Raw genomic sequence first — 25,998 nt, forward strand, 5'->3', positions numbered from 1 at the left:
AGATTCTGGACGACCCCGCCACGGATCGGTCCAGATTCCAGAACATTCCGAAATTTGGAATTCCGGATTTCGGATTCTCAACCTGTACTTCCCTTTATATAGCACCTTTCATGACCAACTGACATCTCAAAGCGATTTACAGCCAATGGAGTACTTTTGGAGTGTAGTCACTGTTGTAATGTGGGAAACGCGGCAGCCAATTTGTGCACCGCAAGCTCCCACAAACAGCAAAGTGATAATGACCAGATAATCTGTTTTTGTTATGTCCACCTGAGAGAGCAGACCGAACCTCGGTTTAACGTCCCATCCGAAAGACGGCACCTCCGACAGTGCAGTGCTCCCTTGGTACTGGTGTGTCAGCCTAGATTTATGTGCTCAAGTCCCTGGACTTGAAACAAGATTTAGAACAGAGAGCAGGAGAAACATCTTTACACATAGAATTGTGTGGCTGTTGAATTCATTTCCAGGGTTAGTAGTTAAGACAGAAACTAACTCAACATTTAATATTAGATTGGTTAGTGGAATGAAGGGTTATGGTAACAGGGTTGGTAACTGAGCGGTGGTAGTATTTGCTTCCATAGAGCGTGAACGGTGATATGGATTAGTTGTATCCAATGGCTTGTTTCCATGTTATAACTTGTGTGTGTGTATTCTTTCTATGCGTGTATGTGTATTCTATATATGTGTGTGTACGTACATGTAGATATTTCATAAAGTTACAGAAGCTTTGGAGTGATGGCACAGCAGCAGATGGGTTCATACTCTTGATATAAATCACTTGATCTTTGTTCTCCTGCTCCATGACATAATGTGCAGCTTTAAGTAAGATTACTGCTTTGTAGTTGTTCCTGTTTAGCCATTCTTCAACTGATCTGTTTGTAGTATTAACTAATGATCCATAGTATTCAATTTGAATATGACCCTTTTGGAAAATAAATCTGAATTAATTGGTATTAATGTATTCCAGGATAAGTATTGAGAGTGAAATGGATACAAATACAATGATGGAATGAGTGTGGGCGTTGCCTATAAAAAGTAATTGTGGGTGGTTGTTCATGAAGGAATCAGTCATGTGTTTTTATTTTTAGTGAAGTTATTTCTGCTGGCTGTTATCAATTTTCTTTCATTAAGGCTTGTGCAGCAATTTCCCCCCACATACAACTCCCCACAATGTGGTTCTTCTGATTAGTCTTCACTTGTCAGCAAAATGCTGGTTAAAAGCTTTTTCAAAAATTTTGAGAGCAAGCGATGTATGGAATTAGGGTTGGTAAAAATTTCTAATTTCCACCACTATTATTTTAGCATTCATGGAGCTTGTGTGACTGGAGAGTGGAGCTCCATTTCAGGATGATGGGTTTTAGTTTTGCCAGTTTTGAAATGCGATGTGTGCTCAATGATACATTTGAAGCATACGTGTCAATACCTTAGAGTATTGCCGGACTGTCTCATTGTGAAAGTGCCATTGCCTAGAGGTGGATCTGCCCTTGTCTGTTTGATTGACGGCAGCATTTTCATAACCTTTCCTTTCAACCAGGCCATTTGCAGCCTGTGGTTGTTCTCTATTTCAACTTTGAAGCTTTTTTTTAAACAGTGGAAATTCTTTTCAATATAAGAACATAAGAAAGCAAGGAATTAAAAAAGGCATTCCACCCATTCTTTTCATTTGCTCTCACATAGCCTGTGTCCAATTTGCTTAATCTCGAGAAGAAAGTTGTATGAAATTTCTCTCTGATCCTAAAAGGTAGTCAAACAACACTCCAGAATATATATTTAACCTTATAACCAACATTATTCAACCCAGGCTAGTTGATTTTCATAAATTACATATCCTTGGCCCTTGTGCATTACAGGAGTCAACAGGAGTCATGCTGAATTTGATCATCTCTACCTACAATTATACCTTCAACCTTTGGTCCTGTTCATACCTAGATCTTTATCCAGCTTTAAAAAATAATTATTCAATACAACAACAACAACTTTATATAGCGCCTTTAACGTAGTGAAACGTTCCAAAGCGCTTCATAGGAGTATAATGAGACCTAAAATTTGACACCGAGCCACATAAAGAGAAATTAGGGCAGGTGACCAAAAGCTTGGTCAAAGAGGTAGGTTTTAAGAAGCATCTTCAAGGAGGAAAGAGAGGTTCCAGAGCTTGGAGCCTAGGCAACAGGAGGCACGGCCACCAATGGTTGAGCGATTATAATCAGGGATGCTCAAGAGGGCAGAATTTGAGGAGCGCAGACATCTCGGAGGAGATTGGGGAGTGGGGGGGGGGAGATTGGGGAGGGGCGAGGCGTGGAGGGATTTGAAAACAAGGATAAGAATTTTGAAATTGAGGCATTGCTTAACTGGGAGCCAATGTAGGTCAGCGAGCACAGGGGTGATGGGTGAGCGTGACTTGGTGCCAGCCAGGAGTGCATTGGAATAGTCAAGTCGAGAGGTGACAAAGGCATGGATGAGGGCTTCAGCAGCGGATGAGCTGAGGCAAGGGGAGAGACAGGCGATATTATGGAGGTGGAAATAGACGGTCTTAGTTATGCTGTGGAAATGTGATCGCAAGCTCATTTCAGGGTCAACTATTACAACAAGGTTGCGAACAGTCTGGTTCAGCGTCAGACAGAAGTTGGGGAGAGGGATGGAGTCAGTGGCTAGGGAACGGAGTTTGTGGCAGGGACCGAAAACAATGGCTTTGGTCTTCCCAATATTCAATTGGAGAAAATTTCTGCTCATCCAAAACTGGATGTCGGACAAGCAGTCTGACAAGTTAGAGACCGAGGAGTGGGTCGAGAGAAGTGGTACTGAGATAGAGCTGGGTGTCATCAGCGTACATTTGGAAACAGTCGCTGTGTTTTTGGATGATGTCGCCAAGGGGCAACATGTAGATGAGAAATAGGAGGGGGCCAAGGATAGATCCTTGGGGGACACCCGAGGTAACAAGCAGGGGTAGGAAGAGAAGCCGTTGCAGGTGATTCTCTGGCGATGATTAGATCGATAAGAATGGAACCAGGCGAGTGCAGTCACACCCAGCTGGACGAGGATGGAGAGGCGTTGGAGAAAGATAGTGGTCAACCGTGTCAAAAACATTTCATCAGTGGGGGCTATGGTTTGGGTTCACAGCTCCTGAATTTTGGACCATTTAATGTCCTGTACAATTAAATCCCTTGCTTGCTGACATCATCAAATGGCTTCCTCTCCACCATTCAGCACTTCTTTCATAACCCCTCTTCTCAAAAATCACACCCTTAATCCTTCTGCTTTCTCCAATTTCCTCTCCCTGCTCATGAATGTACCATCACTACCCAGCTCCATGCCTATCTCTCCCATCACTGTCTTTAAATCCCTTCAATCTCATTACCTTTTGAATCCTCGGAACCAAGACCTCCCTGGTTTCACTTGTCAATGACATCCTATGTGACTGTGACAGAGAATTCCTTCTCATTCTCCTTAACCTTTCTGATTGTTAGATGCAATTGACCATTCTATTTATCTCAATATCTTTCCTCTTGTGTTCCAACTCTGTGGCGCTGTCCTAGTCTGGTACCATACTTACTAGTTCCAACAAAGCCAACACAGCTCCTAAAATTGTCTCTTTTTTTCCCCCCTGCATGGTCACCTTGGGTGTGGTCCAGGATCCGTGCTTGGCCCCCTTTTCTTCCTCATCTACATGCTACCCTAGTGATATAATTTGTAGGCATCCAATCAGCTTTCACCAGTACACTGATAATACCCAGATCATCTCTCTGCCACCATCCTTTACTACTTTACCATTTCTGTGCTATACAACTCCTTAGCCAACATCAAATCCTGGATGAGCTACAACTTCCTTCAACTCAATATCCATAGTACTGAAGCCTTCCTGTTCAAAAACTCTACACATTAGCCCCCAACTCTATTTCCCTCTCCCTGTTAACTTACTCAGACTAAGTCCGTGATACATAATCGCACTATCATCCTGTTTGGGGCCTGAGCTGAGCTTCAAGCTCTACATTCAAGCCATCATCAAGACATCCTATTTCCACCTCCACAACACTACCTGCATCTGCCCTTGACTGAACTCTATTGCCACTGAAACCCTTATCCCATGCATTTGTCACCTCCTGATTTGATTGGTCCAGTGCTTTCCTTGCCAGCTCCTAACCTCCACCATTTACAAATTGCAACTCATCCACAATTCTGCTACCTGCATCATATCTAACATTAAGCCCTGCCCCCCTATCACCTCTAGAACCTGACCAACCTTCATTGGCTGTTCATCCTCCAAAACATTTGTTTCAAAATCCTTGATCTCATTTACATATTTCTCCCTATCTTCAGCTGTATGTTCCAGCACGTGCCTTTAACTCTTCCGACTCTTGCCTCCTTTGCATCCCCTTTCCGTCTTCTGTGGCAGAGCCTTCCGCCATTGTTGGTAACTTCTCTCTAACCCGCTCCTGTTTGCAACCTTTCTCCAGTCTTCCAAAAGCCCCCTGAAAAACTACGTCTTTGATTATTTCCTTGGTCACCATCCTTAACCCTTTGCTCACCATTGTTGGCATTCAGTTATTTGTTTGCCTCTGGGAAGCACTTTGGAACATTTTATTAATTTTACAGGTGCTACAAAATGGCAAGTTGTTCTTTTTGAGTACAACTCTTATGCTCTTTCCTGCCAGAATATAATTTTCCATCTGTACAGTTTGAATCTCTGATGGTCCTGTTTCTCCAGATAGGTGTGTTGGGGTTGGGGTGAAAGGGCTCTAACTAATGTTGCAAATAATACATTGTTCTGGGTTGATATTTTCTACCCTCCTCTCTCTCCGATTAGCTAATCATATGATATAACTAACATTTACAGTATTTGCATTGTTACATATCATTTAAATTCTTCATTTCTGCAAGGATGCAAAAAGTAAGGATTATCCAAAAGTAGATGATGTGTCCAAAAACATTACAGCACATGGGTTTGAGTTGTGGTTACCTTGGATATAATTTTGAATATCAGACCCTTACTGGGTAACAAATACCGGATCTGTGGTGTGTAGAATGGCTAAGATTCTCTCTTTATGAAAACATTGGCAAATGAAAGCTGAGTCTAAAAGAGTGTCTTGTAGCCTTGAACAATTTTTTAAAAATTATTATCTTTTGGATAAGTGTTGGTATGAGAGACATGTCATGCCAAAGCCAACTCAAATACTTCAAAACTTGTTTTTATTCTTTATTCCTTTTTAGGCAATGCTTCAGAGTGGTAACATATTTCGATGCTGCAAAAAGGAATATTTATTAATGAAAATAACTGATATATCTTCTTTCCCTTTTCCATCTTCAGCTCCATTTAATTTGCAATACGAGACCAGGCTTGTCCAGATACTTTATTAAAAACACTTTGGCCTACAAATTCGGGTCATTTGCGCTAACGGTTCGCAAACAACTTTTCGTCCAGACGCGACGCCGCTAACGATTCCTGCTAAATTCGGCAGGAGTTTAGTGGTGGTGGTAACCCGTAGCGCCCCACTCTGCTGCGCCGGCGATGATGACCTCATCACCATGTGCAGCACCTTGTTATCGCCCCCTGAAGCTGCACCGGGTGTGACGGCAACAGCTGCAGGGGACGCTGTGTGGACCATTTAAAAAAGAATAATTCAGCCAATTTTGCCGAGTGCCCATTGGTGCTTTGATGGCAGGGTCTGTGCCACGATCAGTCAGCATGGCACCACTGCTCTCTGTTGGTCCAGGGAGGCCCATTTTTATACTGCAGAGTTTGCAGCTTGCGCCCCTCCCTTTAATTAAGGGAAGAGCCCCCTCCCACATCGCAACGCTACGCGGCCCAGTGTGTCGTGCTGCGTCCCGCTCCCGATGCATCCGCCCCGCTAGCAACCCGGAAAGGAAGTGGAGCATGTTATTTTGCGCTGCACTTCCTTTCAGGGGTGGTAACCCCAATTCCTTACGAGAGTCGAGACCTTTGCGTCTGGTGCAAAGTCTCGTGCCTCGCGAATGTTACTGCCCCAAGTGGAGCGCAATGGAATTTTTCCCCCTTTATTTTTACTAGATAGTCCAAGTATTGAAGGAACATAGTTGTATTAGCAACTACATCTGAGCTGAAACTATACTTGCTGTGCCTTGCTTGCTTTCAAATGGAATACAGCAAATGGAGGCTTGAGTTACTGATACTTCCACATGTCAAGAACAAAGATGTAGCCCAAATTAACTCACTTGGGTACAAGGTACTTGCTGACCCATTATCAGATTTTTCCTTTTCCATTTCCTCAATTTTGCACATATCCTTTTCTGTCAAGTTCTGCTGTCAGTATATTGGAAAAAGAGAGAGATGAGATAGTTCACCATTTGGTTTCTCCGGGACCAATTCTGGTCCAGGAATGGCCTAAAGGAGGTGCATTTGTACGTGGCTATGATGGACAAGAGAACAATTCCTACTCCGGAATTGAACACTGTGGTGTCTCAAGGTACTTCCTACACAGAGCTAAGTACTGACAAAACTGCTTACACTTGTAGCAGACAGGCTGTCATTCAAGGTTCTGGCATATATGGCCATTAGTTTTGGAACAATGCATAATGTGATCTACATCTTATCCTACTATTTTGTATATGGATGAATAGCAACAGGATGCAGCTGGAAATAAGAGCAACAAGAAGTAGTTTGACCGTACACAATAACTGGAAGCATTTGTATTGGTGTACCAATAAGCAAGACACGGTGCGGGGGTTATTTTGCCGAAAGAGTGAAAACAGTCGCAAAATGGGTGCTGTGCTAATAAGACACAGCTGTTTAAAATTCTGAATTTAGCACAAAATCTTTATCCCAATTGCTGATTACCATCATTTGAAGTTGCCCCAGAGGTGCTAAAACAAAGACACTGGCATTCAAGTGCTGATTAAATGCACTTTTTGTGGAGCAGTTATATGTGGGCTCCACACACCCACTTTCACTGAAGGTGTGCAGTGTGCTGACTGACACACAGCAGCAGGTTTCAGGATGGCTCAGGGACCGAATGATGGGACGCATAGGTTCTCCGAAGCAGCACTGGAGGTCCTGGTGGAGGTGGTCCAGAGGAGGAGTGATGTCCTGTACCAGCTGTGGGGGGGGTGGCGGGGGGAGAGGACACCACCTCACCCTCCTATCCCCCTCTCATGCTGTAGCTGGAGCTGCTCTGCTTGGCCTCACCTCCTTCTCCCATTCCTCCTGCAGACCAAGGGGAACCCTTAGCAAGGTGCCGAAAACCAAGCACTCCCTGTCTCCTGGCAACTCCAGTAAGGTGTCCAATAAGGTAGAGTAGAACAGCACTTATTCTTTTTAGGCGAAGTCCTCAGAATTTACAGAATAAATGTTGCTAGGGTGTTGGTGAAGTCTTGACAAAATGTCCCAGAAAGTCTCCTGACGTATTTCAAAAGTCCTCTTCAAACCTTCAGCAACAAGTGAACAGTAAAAGGTGATATATCTTTAAGTAGCGCTCAGGATTCTCTGCAACAACTTGTTTACTCCGATTAGCTGGTTGCTGTTGGGAGAGGGCTAGCCACCAAAATGGCGTGCAGCCTCCTTAATGAGATCTCGCAGGCATTTTAAATGGCAATCAGCCATTCCTGGTGCAAGCTTCAACTCCTTTACCAAGATGGTGTCTTGCGCTAAACACAGGCTAAACTGGCATTTCGGCACAAGACGGCATCTTGGCCACCTCGGAGTCTCTTTAGCACCTAACGTATTTGGGGAAAATCTTTTTTGTCCCAGTATTGATCAGATCAAGTCAAGGAATTTAATGGTTGCAGTTGAAGAAAGGTTATGTAAAATAACCTTTTGAGGTCTGGAGCTTCTCATCAGGAATTCCAGCAATAATTTGTTGTGAAAACTTGACCAATTCTGTGCTTGGATAAAGATTTGAACAGCTAAAACACTTGACTGCATTGACACATCAATCTGTCATAACAATTACTTATTTATTGGTGGGCAGTACATGTGTTTTCATCTGGAAAAAGTCACAGTTAATTGGATATTAGTTTTTGAACATTACTGTCTACTCCACAGGAAGTGAATTAGGCTCAATGAGAAATGAAGGATATGTGATAAGGAGCCATGACTGATAACTTACTTGTAACTTGGTAATTTTTAGGTTATATGGCCAGTGCCACAAACAGCATTTAATTCATAGCCCATGGCCCCTCATCACGTGTTTAGTTTGTATCACTTTAGGTAATTAAATTAATAACAAAAATTTATTATATTTTTAATTTTAAATGGAAGAGACCAGGACCTCAAATCTGGCATCAAGTTTATGGTCTACAGGGCTGTAGTGATACCCGCCCTCCTGTTTGGCTCAGAGACATGGACCATATATAGTAGCGCTCCTCAAAGCGCTGAAGAAATACCACCAACACTGCCTCCGCAAGATCCTACAAATCCACTGGGAGGATAGACGCACCAACGTCAGTGTTCCTGATCAGGCCAACATCCCCAGCATTGAAGCACTGACCACACTCGACCAGCTCCGTTGGGCGGGCCACATCGTCCGCATGTCCGACACGAGACTCCCAAAGCAAGCGTTCTATTCGGAACTCCTGCACGGCAAACGAGCCCCAGGTGGGCAGAGGAAACATTTCAAGGACACCCTCAAAGCTTCCTTGATAAAGTGCAACATCCCCACTGGCACCTGGGAATCCCTGGTCTAAGACCGCCCTAAGTGGAGGAAGAGCATCCGGGAGGGCGCTGAGCACCTCGAGTCTCACCTTGAGAGCATGCAGAAACCAAGCGGAAGGAGCGTGCAGCAAACCAGACTCCCCATCCACCCTTTCATTCAACCACTGTCTGTCCCACCTGTGACCAAGACTGTAATTCCTGTATTGAACTGTACAGTCACCTGAGAACTCACTTTTAGAGTGGAAGCAAGTCTTCCTCGATTTCGAGGGACTGCCTATCATGATGATGATGCAGTAGAGCGCAAATCGTGAGCTGAGTTAAAATGCATCAGAAGTTTAAATAGCCTGATGTACAGTCTTTCATTTGATCACCATACTTATAATTGTGTGGTAGGAAATTGCTTGAATTATTCCGAAGAATGTATTTCTGTTGCTGGACTGAGCACTGACGTGTGTTTAAGGAACAAGTTATAGCTATAGTAACGCTACAAAATGTAAGACTCTTTCATTCTTTGGCTGGTGGACACCATCAAATATAGTTGTGTGCACCTGTGTTATCGAATTGGATATCTGACCACTTCTCACATTACCACCTTTTACAGGTATTGCACTGAACAAACCCGCCCTTACGTCTGTGCTTTAATCTTTTAGCAACAAAGTCAAAAGCAAGTCCCTGACATGTTACAAGCAAAAAAGAGCATGTCAGTTTGCAAATGTAATCAGATTTACTAAGCTGGACTTTGCATCAAAGATTAAAAAATGCAGGACTGGGTTTCTTTATTTTTTAAGTGTAATTCTTGAAAGGAATGAAAAAGAACAGATTTGAGATGGGCCATTTCATGGTTTAAATAATCTCTCAGGTCATTTCTAGAATGAAACAAGCCATTAAAGTATTAGTGTAACCAAACAAGACCAGTGAATACCTGATATCCACCGATCTCAGTCATTACCTGCAAGGCAGCTGTTTTTCATCTTTAATGAAAAATAGCTTGAAAATGATCATTAAAACCTGGCTGATCGTTGATGTGAACTCTTAAATCTGTGTCCTGGCACCATCTAGTGGGTCTTTGCATGAATTGCATCTATAGTTAAACATGAAATCCTTTGTGGGCGAAATTGTCTCTTTCAAAAAGGCCCGTTAGTGTCCCTGGGAGGCACTAACGGGGTGCAAACCCCTTTTCGTCTGCGGGCACCTCCCCCGGAATTGCCCCCATCATTGTGTGGGCGATAATGCCTTTGCACTGCGCCTCCCGATTAGCACCTTGGGTCCGGGCGCACACGCCAGTGATGCCATTGCTGTGCGCTCCGCGGGAGAAATTGCCCCACGGGACGTGAAGCTGCCGTACAGGGGACACCAGGGCGCTCCTTAAAGGGGAGGGCCTTTGCACTGCGGCCGCCATGTTTTTCTGTTGATTGATTTTCCAGTCGGCCCGAGAATGGCGGCCGTTGGTTTGGCTGGGCCACCATCATGCAGCCCAGCACCCCCTCTTGGGGGTGGGCCGGCCGGAAAAGTGATGGCCACCAAAGCCAATGCAGAGTTCACAGTGGGCCTTCCCTTTAAAAGCAGGGGAGGGGCGTTATGGCACTTCAGCGCTACGCCACATAGTGCTGACGTCATTAGCCCCATGCTGACATCATTAGAACTACGCTGACGTCTTCAGCTAGAACGTTACCACTAGACTTGACTATTCCAACGCACTCCTGGCTGGCCTCCAATGTTCCACCCTACGTAAACTTGGGGTCATTCAAAAATTTGGCTGCCCGTGTCCTAACTTCACCTATCATCCATGTACTCGCTGACCTACATTGGCTCCCGGTTAAGCAGCACCTTGATTTTAAAATTCTCATCTTTGTTTTAAAATCTCTCCAGTCTCACCCCTCCCAATCTCTGTAATCTCCTCCAGCCCCTCAACCCACCGAGATATCTGTGCTCCTCTAAATCTGGCCTTTGAGCATCCCTAATTATAATCGCTCAACCATTGGTGCCTAGGCCCTAAGCTCTGGAATTCACTCCCTAAACCTCTCCGCCTCGCTACCTCTCTTTCTTCCTTTAAGACAGTCCTTAAAACCTACCTCTTTGACCAAGCTTTTTGTCATCAGCCCTAATTTCCCCTCATGTGGCTCGGTGTCATTTTATTTTATAACACTCCTGTGAAATGCCTTGCGATGTTTTACTACATTAAAGATGCTATATAAATGTTGTTATAACAATGTTGATAATTTTTATAATATAATGAAGGTCAAGACCGGAAGGAAGGGGTCTGAATCAAAAATAATATCGATTCTGACCCAAGATATGATTGCACTCCAAAATAAAATGCAGGAACTTTCACAGAGTAACGCAGGTTGTCCCTATAAATAGCACTGTGTTGTGTGCCAAACGGCCTCAAAAGATTTGTGCAGGGCCAATCTTGCAGCTTGTGATATCAGTGCCTCTGTCCTATTGCCTCGCCACCATGTCAGTTAGTAGCAAATAGAATAAACTGTTCTCTCTGAGAACAATTACTATTTTATTCCAAGGCGCTGAAGGAAACTAATAATGTCCCCTTTATTTCCCTGGAAATTCAGTGTAAGATGCTGGAAAGAAAGTTGGAAGAAAATATGGTGTTTACAGAGTATGAGCAGATCCCAAAGAAGATGGTCGATGGTGTTTTCACCACAGCGACTCTTCCGGAAAATGCAGAGCGGAATCGCTTCAGGGATGTCGTTCCGTATGAGGAGAACAGGGTGGAGCTTGTGCCAACCAAAGAAAACAACACTGGCTACGTCAATGCCTCTCACATCAAGGTGAGCATGCCTTTCTACATTAATACATTGTCACTGTGTATATTAGCTGTGCCATCGTATGATTCCATACATTATTTTAAATATTACAGTAGACCCCCTATATAATATTTCAAGGTGACACCAGAGCCTCAAATTGTGCTGGATATTTACAAATGTTTAACCCATTTATTTTTCTTCATGCAAATTTTTGAATAGTAATTGTGAAATAATGTATGTAGAGTGCTATTTAATAATAACTCTGCTTGTTATTAAATTGTTACAAGGATGAGCTGAATGACCCTTATCTCTTTGCCTCATATTGGTGCTGGTAACTGTTTCAATGACTCAGATCTGGCTCAAAGTTTGATGGGTTCGGAGCTGTTCAGATTCAACAGAGGCTCATTTGCTTATGCTTCCTGAATGCATAATGATCTGTTAAATGGTCTGGCAGTTCCAATAAATATTTATTAATGGTGGATTATTTAGAATTGCACCTCCTCGGGCTGCTTGATTTTGTACTGAGTACTCGAAGTTTTTACTTCAAGCTGAAAGTCATGCTCTGCAATAATGATGACAAACTCCTAATTTTTAGAAATCCATCCTTAAAAATAGACTTAAAAAAAAATCCTACTCTCTGTGAGGGCCATATTCTCCAGCTGGCAGAGGGGTAGAATGGTGACCTGAGATCAGCAGCTGGGTTGTTTGTATCGACAGGGTTTTTTTGCCTCCCTCTTCTTCCCGATATGTGTGGAAGCATTTACTCTCTATTAGCTCCTCCCCCAATAGCGCAGGAGCCTACAAATAGGCATTTACACTGTAGTCCACAGTACTTTATAATGTAAAGGATCCTACCCACGGAAATCCGTTGGATCCCCACATTTTTGTGGGTCTTGCGAGCTGCTGTTGGGTTTCTACTTAAACCCAAGCCCATTCATTCTCTTTTAGCAGCGGGAATCATGGCGCATCAGCCAACACATGGTTTTCATTAGAACAGTGGTACCAGTTGTGGAGAGCAACACATTGAGTTCACTGGTTCTCAATCCCCTTCCAGACATTATTAAAGTGATAGTATTCTATGTAGCAGTGCATGGTACACTAAAGCAAAAGCTCACCACTTGATATGATAGGTGCTTTTGCATTCTAAACTGTAGTCCGGAGAACTCTCTGTATTTAGAACTATAAATAACCAAACTAGTATTGTTCCAGCAAGAGCAGACAGACACTTTTTAGGGGTCTTGTAAACTGTCATACTCTGCTTCTGCCTGACATCTCATGCAAGACGCTCGAAACTGGTGAAGCAGGTTAAAAAGCCATATATGAAGCCTTTTAGTGATGTTCTTTTGTACCTTCTATCCCATTTTACCAAGTTCTATATTTGAATAAATTGAACCAATGATCAGTTTCTCTTGTGGCACAAAGTTGATTAATTTGTTGCTATTGTGATCATTTTGCCTGCTTTGTAAATTATCAGTTTATTATATATACTTTGTGCAGGAGGGATACAGTGGCTCATATTGCCACTGAAAAGTCTTAACTGCATTGTTTCACACTGAATATTAACAAATAGAATATGAGAAATAAATCAAAAACCTTTCCTAGTTCAGTCTTCTTAACTTCAGCTAACTTTTCTGGTAGGTTTATTTTGTGTTGTTTGTTACATAGAGTGTGAAGTGGGTCTTCAGCTGCTATTTATTAGTTAAGGGCCTACTTCCACAGGCTGGCTGCAGTCAAGATGTCCATCAGTCTTTTCCTTTGTGGTATTGAGCGCTCAATATTTCTCTTTGTACCTTGTATACTTTTCTGGTAAAATCAGAGTCATTCCTGTTTGTACTATGATAAGCCAGAGTTGCATTTGATGGCAGAAGTTGTGCCATCTATATATGTATGGCATCCTGTAAGTACACCATAGCATTGGATTTTATGAACCACTCTTGCACAAAGAGGCTGGCAATATGTCAGTAACAGTGTTGTGCTGCTTGAGTACTTGATAATGCAAAAGCAGATATTGTTTCATTTTAAGTGTCTGCTGTAAATGAATACTTAATGTTAAACAAGGCTAGAATACTCTCCGCTTTAAACAGGGAAATGTAATACTGCACTGTTACTGTAAGGTAACACCAGTTTAACAAAATAAATCTGTTACTACAGCAGACGTCTTGTCTGTCTTGGGAGTCAGATGCAGAGCAAGACTCGCTCTTATCAACCCAGCAACATGCCTTAGTGCCAGTTTCACAAGAACACTACTTATTACATCAGTGTGATATTTTCTACTTCAACATCATTCATCATGTGATTTTTTTTGAGCACAATTGCCAAAATAGCGACTAATTAAGGTCCGTTTTATGCTGTGGTCCCATGCCTGCTAGGAACAGGCTTAACAGCCAAAACTCAATCCACACAACGGACCATTACAGCCGACAGACTGGAAATGTTTATTCCATCAGCCTGAATTGGATTATGACCCAGGTGTCCGAGGTAATGAACTAATGTGCTAACATGTTGTACCACATAGTCTTTCTTGGGCATGATTTTTTAAACAGAGTTTGTGCTTTTGACAGTTGAAATGTAATGCAGGAGACTTATTAGTGCACACTTCAAGAGGCTGGAGCAACCCAACTCAACAATTTCAGTCATGTAGGGTTTTGTAAAATGTGTTGATGTATGATATTGCTTCTAATTGACAGGTTACCGTTGCCGGAGAGAACTGGCATTATATTGCGACACAGGGACCCCTGCCACATACATGCCATGACTTTTGGCAGATGGTGTGGGAGCAAGGAGTGAATGTTATTGTCATGGTTACAGCAGAAGAGGTGTGTTCAGTTTGTTTTTATACTTAATTAAACTTGTGGTGTTTCAAACATAGAGAGGACACCCATGGAGGAGATTGTTGACTTGAATGTTCATTTTGCTGTTATATCCACCCCACTTCCTGTTGATGTGTGTAAGCACGTAGTAGTTTGAATTTTTTCAACTTTCGATGGTTCACAAGAAAGTATTTCTGGTTGCGTTATCTCAAGTAGAGGAAATAAATTCCTTACCCCACATATGTGAGATAACTAATGGATAGAATGGACTGCAGACTGTTTGTGGCTACAGGAGTGGTGCAATACCAAATTTCTACTGCGACCATATGACTTGGTATCATACTGTTGCTGACACTCTTTGTTCAAATTTCAGGTCAAGTCAAAGAAAATAACTTCCTTTTGGGACAAAAAGGAACCAAAATTGAAATGATTAAGCCCATATGAACTTGTGAAAATATTTTTTAAACTGTCCAATATACCAAAAACAAATGGAAAAACAAGCCAGGTTCAGAAGTAATGTCAAATTTGTGTAAACCAGATAATGATCGTGCCTCTCAACCATGCTCCTACTCAGTGGCACATATGACTCTAGGTAGATGCTGCCTAGAACGTCATAGAAACATAGAAAATAGGTGCAGGAGTAGGCCATTCGGCCCTTCTAGCCTGCACCACCATTCAGTGAGTTCATGGCTGAACATGCAACTTCAGTACCCCATTCCTGCTTTCTCGCCATACCCCTTGATCCCCCTAGTAGTAAGGACTACATCTAACTCCTTTTTGAATATATTTAGTGAATTGGCCTCAACAACTTTCTGTGGTAGAGAATTCCACAGGTTCACCACTCTCTGGGTGAAGAAGTTTCTCCTCATCTCGGTTCTAAATGGCTTACCCCTTATCCTTAGACTGTGACCCCTGGTTCTGGACTTCCCCAACATCGGGAACATTCTTCCTGCATCTAATCTGACTAAACCCGTCAGAATTTTAAACGTTTCTGTGAGATCCCCTCTCATTCTTCTGAACTCCAGTGAATACAAGCCCAGTTGATCCAGTCTTTCTTGATATGTCAGTCCCGTCATCCCGGGAATCAGTCTGATGAACCTTCGCTGCACTCCCTCAATAGCAAGAATGTCCTTCCTCAAGTTAGGAGACCAAAACTGCACACAGTACTCCAGGTGTGGCCTCACCAAGACCCTGTACAACTGTAATAACACCTCCCTGCCCCTGTACTCAAATCCCCTCGCTATGAAGGCCAACATGCCATTTGCTTTCTTAACCGCCTGCTGTACCTGCCTGCCAACCTTCAATGACTGATGTACCATGACACCCAGGTCTCATTGCACCTCTCCTTTTCCTAATCTGTCACCATTCAGATAATAGTCTGTCTCTCTGTTTTTACCACCAAAGTGGATAACCTCACATTTATCCACATTATACTTCATCTGCCATGCATTTGCCCACTCACCTAACCTATCCAAGTCACTCTGCAGCCTCATAGCATCCTCCTCGCAGCTCACACTGCCAGCCAAATAAGTATCATCCGCAAATTTGGAGATACTACATTTAATCCCCTCGTCTAAATCATTAATGTACAATGTAAACAGCTGGGGCCGCAGCAAAGAACCTTGCGGTACCCCACTAGTCACTGCCTGCCATTCTGAAAAGTATCCATTTACTCCTACTCTTTGCTTCTTGTCTGCCAACCAGTTCTCAATCCACGTCAGCACACTACCCCCAATCCCATGTGCTTTAACTTTGCACATTAATCTCTTGTGTGGGACCCTGTCGAAAGCCTTCTGAAAGTCCAAATACACCACATCAACTGGTTCTCCCTTGTCCACTCTACTGGAATCATCCTCAAAAAATTCCAGAAGATTTGTCAAGCATGATTTCCCTTTCACAAATCCATGCTGACTTGGACCTATCATGTCAGCTCTTTTCAAATGCGCTGCTATGACATCCTTAATAATTGATTCCATCATTTTACCCACTACCAATGTCAGGCTATAATTCCCTGTTATCTTTCTCCCTTCTTTTTTTAAAAGTGGGGTTACATTGGCTACCCTCCACTCGATAGGAACTGATCCAGAGTCGATGGAATGTTGGAAAATGACTGTCAATGCATCCGCTATTTCCAAGGCCACCTCCTTAAGTACTCTGGGATGCAGTCCATCAGACCCTGGGGATTTATCGGCCTTCAATCCCATCAACTTCCCCAACACAATTTCCCGACTAATAAGGATTTCCCTCAGTTCCTCCTTCTTACTAGACCCTCTGACCCCTTTTATATCCAGAAGGTTGTTTGTGTCCTCCTTAGTGAATACCGAACAAAGTACTTGTTCAATTGGTCTGACATTTCTTTGTTCCCCGTTATGACTTCCCCTGATTCTGACTGCAGGGGACCTACGTTTGTCATATGGGCCAAAACAACTTGTGGACCCAACAGGACATAATGCACTTTGTCACTTATGAATTCTAAAACCTGATCCACTCATTGCATTAATGTGGTTTCAAACCAGGACTTGTATGTTATCCTCTATCATAATGGGCTCAATTTTCCCCAATGGGCCCGACTACTCCAAAAAAAACTTGTAATTTTCCCCATTCTAATTTTTGAAATTGGCACTGCGCAGTCTGTCCTTTAGCTTTGGGAGGTGGAGCCTAATGTCTGCGCTGAAAAAAGGATGCCCACACTTCTTCGCATGCGCGGTTAAAAAAAAAGACGATTTTACGTGATTGCTATGGGTCTGCATTCGACCATTTTTAAAGAGCCAGTTGTGTGTGAGAACCTTGAGTAGTGTGTGAGAACTTTAATTCTAAGTGGAAAAAATCGGAGCTGCAATCTGCAACGCGGCTCAAGGACTAAGAATTTCTCACAGGATGAAGTGGAGGCACTAGTTACTGTGATTGAGGCCAGATGGCACGAGCTGGACACCAGCAGAGGTCACATAAAAGTTTCACCAAAAGAAATGAAGAAATGCTGGATCCAAGTTGCAGAAGATTACTGTGCAATGGTGACCATCCCGAGGTCCGGAGACCAGCGTAAAAAGAAGTGGCAGGACCTTGGTCAAGTGTAAGTAATATTTTCATTTATTCACTGCAATTGTAATTTTAAATGTGACAATCTGTATGTCCCACCCAGCAGAAAGACACACTCTCTAAAAAGTTATATTTTCATCTTTGCAGAGGAAGGTGGCACACAACAAAAGAGAGAGAACTCTAACAGGAGGAGGCCCTGCAAATCTGCACCCACTGACACCCTTGGAAGATAGGGTTGCTGCTTTGATGGATCCTGCCTGGAGAAAAGCAACCACCACTGCACAAGCTGGGCCCACACTCGAGGGAGAGGGTAATTCCTGCAAATTCCACATTCTGGTTTTGCTAAAAGTTAAGTACTGCGTGAGCTAGCCATGCTTCGGTTCATGGGGATGTCTCCGTCAGCTATGCTTCGGTTTATGCAATGTGCTATCATTCATCGTGGTCCTTCAAACTGTGAGAGCCTACACATGCCACCCTGCCCCCTTCTCTGCTGCTAACCATTTGTCCATTCTGTTATATTTTGCAGAGCTTGAGGCCAGACCTGACGAGGCTGAAGCCAATGCAGAAGAAGATTCAGACATGGGCAAGCTTAAAGAGGAGAACATCTTCCAAACCCACCTTCCAGACCAAGAGCATGGGCTGAGAGGGAGGAGGGGTGGGATGAAGCCCCCACTGTTGTACTCACTCTGGAGGAGGTGCTGGTACTACCCATTGAGGTGCTAGCCCCTTTCCTGAAAGGTACGCGTGTAGGGACATTTCATGGTTTCACACAGTCCGAGGCTGCGGGTCCCTGTGGGATGCAGCAAGCCACACCCAGGGCCCCTCCGTCCGAAGCTGCGGGTCCCAGTGAGGTGCAGCAAGTCACACCCAGGGCCCCTCCGTCCGAGGCTGCGGGTCCCAGTGAGGTGCAGCGAGCCACACCTAGGGCCCCTCCGTCCGAGGCTGCGGGTCCCAGTGGGATGCAGCAAGCCACACCCACGGCCCCTCCGTCCGAGGCTGCGGGTCCCAGTGAGGTGCAGCAAGCCACACCCAGGGCCCCTCCGTCCGAGGCTGCGGGTCCCAGTGAGGTGCAGCGAGCCACACCCACGGCCCCTCCGTCCGAGGCTGCGGGTCCCAGTGGGATGCAGCAAGCCACACCCAGGGCCCCTCCGTCCGAGGCTGCGGGTCCCAGTGAGGTGCAGCAAGCCACACCCAGGGCCCCTCTGTCCGAGGCTGCGGGTCCCAGTGAGGTGCAGCGAGCCACACCCACGGCCCCTCCGTCCGAGGCTGCGGGTCCCAGTGAGGTGCAGCAAGCCACACCCAGGGCCCCTCCGTCCGAGGCTGCGGGTCCCAGTGAGGTGCAGCGAGCCACACCCAGGGCTCCTCCGTCCGAGGCTGCGGGTCCCAGTGGGATGCAGCAAGCCACACCCAGGGCCCCTCCGTCCGAGGCTGCGGGTCCCAGTGGGATGCAGCAAGCCACACCCAGGGCCCCTCCGTCCGAGGCTGCGGGTCCCAGTGGGATGCAGCAAGCCACACCCAGGGCCCCTCCGTCCGAGGCTGCGGGACCCAGTGGGATGCAGCAAGCCACACCCAGGGTGAGGAGGGGAAGGAGAGCGTGACAGCACTCTCCTGAGGTGCAGGATCTAACAGATGTGGTTCAGATGATGGCATTGAGTGGAGAGCATTGACCTTACACGATCACTGCTGGACACCATCATGGGGTGGGTGATAAGGTAGCGGGACTGTCGGGAGAAGTAACAATACTCTCGCGAGAAATCGGAACACTGTCCAGGCACATGGAGGGAATGTTGGAGTTAGCTGCTGCAATAAGGGAACACGCCCAGACCCTGCGCCCATTGACGGAATCAACTGCCACTCCCACTCCAATCCCCAGACCAGCCTCTGAAGAGGCCCAAGCCGGGCCCTCCACATTACCGCCTGCCCACACCCCCCATCAAGAAGTACGCATTACCTGAGATGCTTGAAAGAATAAGCTTAGTACCAACCCGAGAAACGCTGCGCCACTGCCTGCGGGCAGGGGTGGAGTCACCAAGACCAAGCGGAGCGGGTGGTCTTGGAATAACGTGGAGGAGAGCTAGGTGCAGCCTTTCTTTGCTGCTGCTGCTGCTGCTGTTATTATTGTTTTTTGTTGTTACTGTTCTCAAATTAAAAGTTTTTTGTAAGTGATGTAAATTTACAAGTTTAAAAGTTTGTAAGTGATCTTAACTGAATACTTAAAAATATTCTTGTATCAAACTTTAATTAAAGTTAAGTTAAGTACAAATAAGTGTTAAAATATATTTTATTCAAAAGTTTAAGTTATAACTGAATCATTTACATTATTTGTTCCATTATTAACACAACACAACATTACGGAACAGGTCCAAACAGTAAACATGGTCCATTTGGAATAGTTGCCGCTGAGCCTTCAGGCAGCAAAGCGTTCATGAATGAGCTGCTGGCGCAAGGCTCGAGCAATCGTTAAAGGGGCACGACGCCCTCCCTCCTCCACCGTCGTGCTCTGGGTTCAGGTCGTTGTATGGCTTTCTCGTCCTTCTCCTCCTCGCCATCTGCATCTTCCTCCTCATCCACCACTCTCACTGCAGGTGGGTCTTCTACTACCAGCTGCTGCTGCCTCATGATGGTTAAGTTGTGCAGCAGGCAGCACATAACAGTGAACTGACCGACAATCTCAGGGGAGTATTGCAAGTAGCCTCTGGATGGTTCAACGCAGCCTTCTGACACAGTCTGCGTCATTGAGGTGCAGGTATGAACGTCTGTCTCGATATGCTCGATGTGGGTAAAGCCTCCTGGTCTGAGAATCCTCAGGTGATGATCAATCTTCTCCTCCACAGCAAAAGGCTTGTACGAGGTGTGGCATTGTCAATATTGCCCCCATAATTTAATTGTAGCTTGGCAAGAAGCTCAAAACAGCAGGACAAAGCACTCACACTTTCTCTCTCTCTCTCTTTCTCTCCAAGGTGCATGCCCCCCTAGTATGGACCAGACCCTGGTCTGCGCATGCGCAATAGGCTTGCTTAGAACAGGAAGCTAGGCATTCAATGAAGACATTTGGGGCAACGAAGTCTAATGCAATTCTTTAATTTTTGATGTTTTTCAAAGTACCATCCCACCACCGACCGAACGTCTCACCGGGCTCGGAGCATCAGCCGGCAGAATCGCTCCCTCCCCCGAGGCGGGCTCTGCTTTCACCCCCGCCCCCAGATTTCTTTTGAAGCTGCTGTATAGCCTAAGGGTTCTTATCCCTTACATAAGTGGCTGGCAGTTCAGTTCGGCTTCCACTCCACCCCACCCCGGGCTTATTTTGAAGCTGCTGTGTAGTCTAAGGGTTCTCATCCCTTATACAAGTGGCTTGCAGTTTAGTTTGGCTTCCACCCTACCCTCCCGGGCTTCTTTTGAAGCCGAGCCCCTATATCCAGGCAAGAGAGCGATTCTCCCGGCCGACGCTCCGACCCTCGAGCCCGGTGAGGAGATGTTTGGTGGTGGCATGGTACTTTGAAATAAATCAAAAATTATAGAATTGCATTAGACTTCCATTTTCTGCCTTTTGACTTTGAAACAATTAAGATTTATAATGCAGATTCTTTGCCTTCTTGACTCCCTCCAAAACTTCGCCTAAAAACAACAGTGTCTTTCTGCCCCGATTTTTTAATGTGCGCTGCTTTTTCTTAAGTGCCCAGAAGGTTTTTTGGAAGTGGTCACATACACCATCCTAGGAAAAATTAAGTTAGCCAAACTTGCTTAAATCTGAAAAACTGGCGCAGACATCAGGTTACGCCCCTCTGACGCAAAAAACCGTAACCTAAAAAAATCGTTCCTGAGTAACGCTGGCGCAGAAACTTAGGGGAAACTTGGAGATTTTAATTTACTGCAAAAAAAAAACAGTGCATGCCAACAAAACAGCGCAGATAACTGGGGAAAATTGAGCCCATAGTGTGTTGATGGCCATTAGTTTTTGTAGAGGAGATTTGTATAGTAGGGAATTTAATTTGATGATTTAGGTTTATGGAGACTGTAACAAGAATTGACCAGTTAGAATATAAATAAATGATCATTTCTTGTTACAACCTCCATAAATATAAACCACATTAAAACCCCTACTATACAATTCTCCTCTACAAATGTATGTGGTCAATAACAACACCATGTGACAGGGGATACCATACAAGGCCTGGAAAAGCAGGAAACAGATGCTGACATGATTCCTTTCAGCAGGTTAATCCCACATCTCTCCTGTTAAATACTGAAGCTGTTCCACTGTTGTTTCGAATTCTTTTGTTGGACTGATCATTTAGGCCACCTACATTGCCACTGTGACTTTTTTCTTTCCTATTTATAATTCAGCCTGTCTCAATGAGCTCATTCTTGCTATGTAAAATAATAACGTTACTCTGACATTCAAGAAGTAAAACTGTCACAGGAAACAGAATTTTTTGAGGCATAATATGGATCACTTTCTTGTTATCTTTTAGTAAAAAAAAGTGTCACGCAACCCAGGTCGTTTAAGTAAGTCAATATAGGAAGGGCTCTGATTAAAGGAATTTTGAAAAAACTGAAAAACAGACGAGTAAATGCAAAAGAGAGTGAGCAAAGCAAAGATTTTCTACCTCTTTATATTGATTCCTCCAAAGAATCCTCCAGAATTCTACAATGTACTTGTAGGGTTACCACTTATTATTCCCGTTCATTTATTCTTACTACATAGTGAATAATTTGTGACATATAAAGGAACCATGCTTAAAGGAAATAGCCATCAATTATATTTTTACTTTGTGAAGTGAAAATCCTAAAGTTCACCATTCTAACATTCAAGAATTTATTCTTTATTATGTAGGAGGGAGGAAAACCAAAGACCCATCGATACTGGCCCAAACTGGGCTCAAAGCACAGCTCAGCAACTTACGGAAAGTTTAAGGTGACAACCAAATTCCGCACAGATTCTGGTTGCTATGCAACTACGGGTTTAAAGGTCAAGCATCTTTTGTCTGGGCAGGAGAGGACCGTGTGGCACTTGCAGTACACAGACTGGCCAGACCATGGCTGTCCAGAAGATGTTCAGGGTTTTTTATGTAAGTACCATGATACGTATCATTTTGCACAATAGACTAAACAGAATGAAACACGTTAATTTTATCATTACAATCAATTGATTATGTAAGAATGACAAATTGAACATAATATTAAACATAATTCATATATTAAACATCATTGTTTTAAAGCAGCGATGTCCAAACTGTGGATTAATTAAGGAAAGTCACCACGGATTTGTTAAAGGCAAATCGCGTTTAACCAACTTGATTGAGTTTCTTAGTGAAGTAACAGAGAGGGTTGATGAGGACAATGCGGTTGATGTGCACATAGACTTCCAAAAGGCGTTTGATAAAGTACCACATAATAGGCTTGCCAGCAAAGTTGAAGCCCATGGAATAAAAGGGACACTGGCAGCATGGATACGAAATTGGCTAAGTGACAGAAAACAGAGAGTAGTGGTGAACGGTTGTTTATCAGACTGGAGTGTTCCCTGGGGTTGGTATATATTAATGACTTAGACTTAGGTGTACAGGGCACAATTTCAAAATTTGCAGATGACACAAAACTTGGAAGTATAGTGAACAGTGAGGAGGAAAGTGGTAGACTTCAAGAGGACATAGACAGGCTGGTGGAATGGGCGGACACGTGGCAGATTAAATTTAACGCAGAACAGTGCGAGTGTTACATTTTGTTAGGAAGAACGAGGAGAGGCAATATAAACTAAAGGGTACAATTCTAAAGTGGGTGCATGAACAGAGAAACCTGGGGGTATATGTGCACAAATCATTGAAGGTGGCAGAGCAGGTTGAGAAAGCATACAGAATCCTGGGCTTCATAAATAAAGGATTAGGAAAAAAAATTCATTATCGCCCTGTTTGGGGGCGGTAACATTTGAGAAAGGGGAAACTTAGCACCAGGTGCTAAAGTTTCCTCCCTCTGAAAAATTTGGTTTAGCACTCCCGGAAGGTCTTGCTGTGTGCTGTAATCATTCTATGATTCTATGATTGTGGCCTACAGAACACATGCAGCTGCCAATCTAGCCCAAGAAGCCGACGCAATGCAGTTTTATTTATTCTTGTATTTCTTATTGGCTGGGTAGTCCTGTTTGAATTTTGTGTGGCTGGAGCTTTGGAAAGGGATGTTTTTAGAATTACCTCATTGGTGGATAAATCCTAAATCAGAATACCAAGACTGGTTAGTAGAAGTAATTCCAGGTGCATGTAAAATAGGAACATGACTATTGTAAAATTATGTGGCCCTTGGGGCTCCATACTAAACCCCTATGTGGTCACAGAGACAATAAAGCTTAGAACAGCCCTGCTATAAAGTTCAAGATGCAGCCAGGTTGCACTGGGTTGTAATCCCTTTCCTTGCCGTACAGGATCCTTTGTATTTCTGTTACCTCTCATAAAATGCACCGCCTCAGTTCATGGCTTAAATGCTGATTCTCTGGGCTCAATTTTGGCCAGGAGTTGCTCCGTTTTTTTTTGAGTAACCTGCTTTTTCTGGCGTAACTTAAAAATCCCCAGTTTCCCCAAACAATTTGCACCAGCGTAACTCACTTAGTTACGTTTTTTTTTTAGGTTAGTTTTTTTTTCTCAAAAGGGGGCGTTACCAGCCACCTACACCAGTTCTGCCTATTTAGGCAACTTTGGCCAGCTAATAGTTACTCCATTTTTACTTAGGCCAGTGTATGTGGGCACTTGAGAATACCCTTGCGGAGAGTTAAAGAAATCGGTGCAAGTAGATACATCGGAGGCCATTCGGCCTGGGACAGGGGCGGGAAGCAGAGAGGACCTGCACCTAAACCAACCAAGCCTTACCCTTAGCAATGTTTGCAAACAAAAAGTACTAACAATTAAATAAGAAATAAAAAATTTAAGTCATACCTTCATCTTCAAACTCAACCTGGGAAGGCAGCGGGGGGGTGCGGGAGGCTACTCGGCCAGGGCTATGGGCGGGCAGGAGAACTGAGAGTGCTCCTGTCTGCCGGTGATTTCTATCAGTTCTCCTGCCCGCCCCTAGCCTCTGTACTTTGCCTCCAATTAACATAAATTCTGCAATCTCATTCAGCCAGCCTCGAATGATAGGCTACGTAAAAATAGAAACTCGACACTAAAAAAAAACATTTGCTCAACCTGACGGTAGTAAGTGTAACCAGTTCCATAAAAGAAAAAGATATTCCATTCCTCAGCCTTTATCTTAATGCACAAACAAATTCACCAAGATACTCTGTCATAAAACTATAGGATAAACTCAGCAGTCCCGCACTCTCAGTGAGGAGCCATGCTCAAAGGGTTTCCTTTGGGTTTTCTTTGAGTACAGTCCGGAGGCCACTTGGCCAAGGCTAGGGGCAGGCAGGAGAACTGATAGAAATCACTGTCAGGCAGGAGCACTATAAGTTCTCCTGCCCGCCCCTAGCCCCACAAAGGAGGCAGAATAAATGCAGAGAATTTTACCTAAAGGAGCCCAGCAACACGGAGGAAGAACATCACCACCCTATGACACTGACAGAGACCCACATCAATTGGGACTGTTGTTGCAGACTCGCAGTGCTACTGCTCATGCGCGGACATTACCAGCGGACTCCACTGCGCATGTGCTGACGTTCCGGCACATTTTCCAGCGCAGAACGCAGGCTCCACCCCCGACTCGACTGGCCACGCTGCGCGACTGCAGTGAAGACGCCGGACAGCGGCCAAAGTGGCAACATTTTTTTTCGCCGTACCTCGGAACGTAGATAAGCGGCGCAACTCCGGTAAGTGCGCCGAAAAACGGGCTCGGCCAAATTGAGGCCTATAACCTGCAAAGTCACAGACTGCACTTATTTCACAACTGTAGGAACAATGCAAAGTAATTTTGCTTCAGTCAGGCCTATAATTGATGTAATTCTGGAGTCAGGACTCAACAAAGCTCCAGAGCAAAGCAGAGTGGTACTTTGCCCCTTGGATTCTCACTCCACTTCATTCCAGATATAATATGTATATAGCCATAATGACGCTGCAAAGCATATATTTAAAATTAGAGACCACCTTTTTAAAATGCCAATTCCTTTTAAACAGGAATTACATAATAGAAAAGCTGCATTAAAATGTTTTAAAATTAGAGGCTATGCAACGAGAAGGATAGTTTGTACAGATTTATGCCAGGAATGCGAAACAGGTAGTCTTAATTGTGAGTGGTATTATTGTGCAGTGTGTTTAAACTACAAGTGGAAAATGTATGAATGTAATTAGGAACATTTATAATGTTTTTTTTGTGGTTTTTGGGGAGATTGGAGACTGGTGGTGGGGGAGGAGTCCAGTGGGTGTGGGCAATTGGAGGCCAGCGAGGGCAGAGATCGGAGGCCGTGTGGGGAGAGATCGGACAGTGTCAGCTGTGGCTCAGTGAGTAACACACTCGCCTCTGAGTCAGAAGATTGTGGGTTCAAATCCCACTCCAGAGACTTGAGAACATAAATCTAGGCTGAGACTCCAATGCAGTGCTGAGGGAGTGCTGCACTGAGAGGTGCCGTCTTTTGGATGAGACGTTAAACCGAGGCCCTATCTGCTCTCTCAGGTGGATGTAAAAGATGCCATGGCACTATTTCGAAAAAGAGCAGGGGAGTTATCCCCGGTGTCCTGGGGCTAATATTTATCCTTCAATCAACATAATAACAAACAGATTACCTGGTCATTATCAAATTGCTGTTTGTGGGAGCCTGCTGTGTGCAAATTGGCTGCAGCATTTCCCACATTAC

The 25,998-nt window shown here is 44.3% G+C and overlaps 1 protein-coding gene and 1 long non-coding RNA gene across 4 annotated transcripts in view; both read left to right on the forward strand.

Annotated features, from left to right (window-relative positions):
• LOC139273098 (tyrosine-protein phosphatase non-receptor type 14-like) overlaps positions 1-25,998 on the forward strand; it is a 303,219-nt gene that overhangs the window by 263,212 nt on the left and 14,009 nt on the right. For all 3 annotated transcript variants that reach the window (XM_070889466.1, XM_070889465.1, XM_070889467.1), the window contains 3 exons: positions 11,188-11,406; positions 14,070-14,198; positions 22,063-22,297. In XM_070889466.1, coding sequence (XP_070745567.1) covers positions 11,188-11,406; positions 14,070-14,198; positions 22,063-22,297 — 583 coding nt within the window. The remainder of the gene's footprint in view (positions 1-11,187; positions 11,407-14,069; positions 14,199-22,062; positions 22,298-25,998) is intronic.
• On the forward strand, positions 17,171-17,913 carry LOC139272636 (uncharacterized). The gene is made up of 3 exons (XR_011594921.1): positions 17,171-17,262; positions 17,376-17,538; positions 17,755-17,913. It is a non-coding gene; the product is annotated as an uncharacterized lncRNA (long non-coding RNA).

Source organism: Pristiophorus japonicus, chromosome 9 (assembly GCF_044704955.1).
Source record: "Pristiophorus japonicus isolate sPriJap1 chromosome 9, sPriJap1.hap1, whole genome shotgun sequence".
NCBI classification, from domain to species: Eukaryota; Metazoa; Chordata; class Chondrichthyes; family Pristiophoridae; genus Pristiophorus; species Pristiophorus japonicus.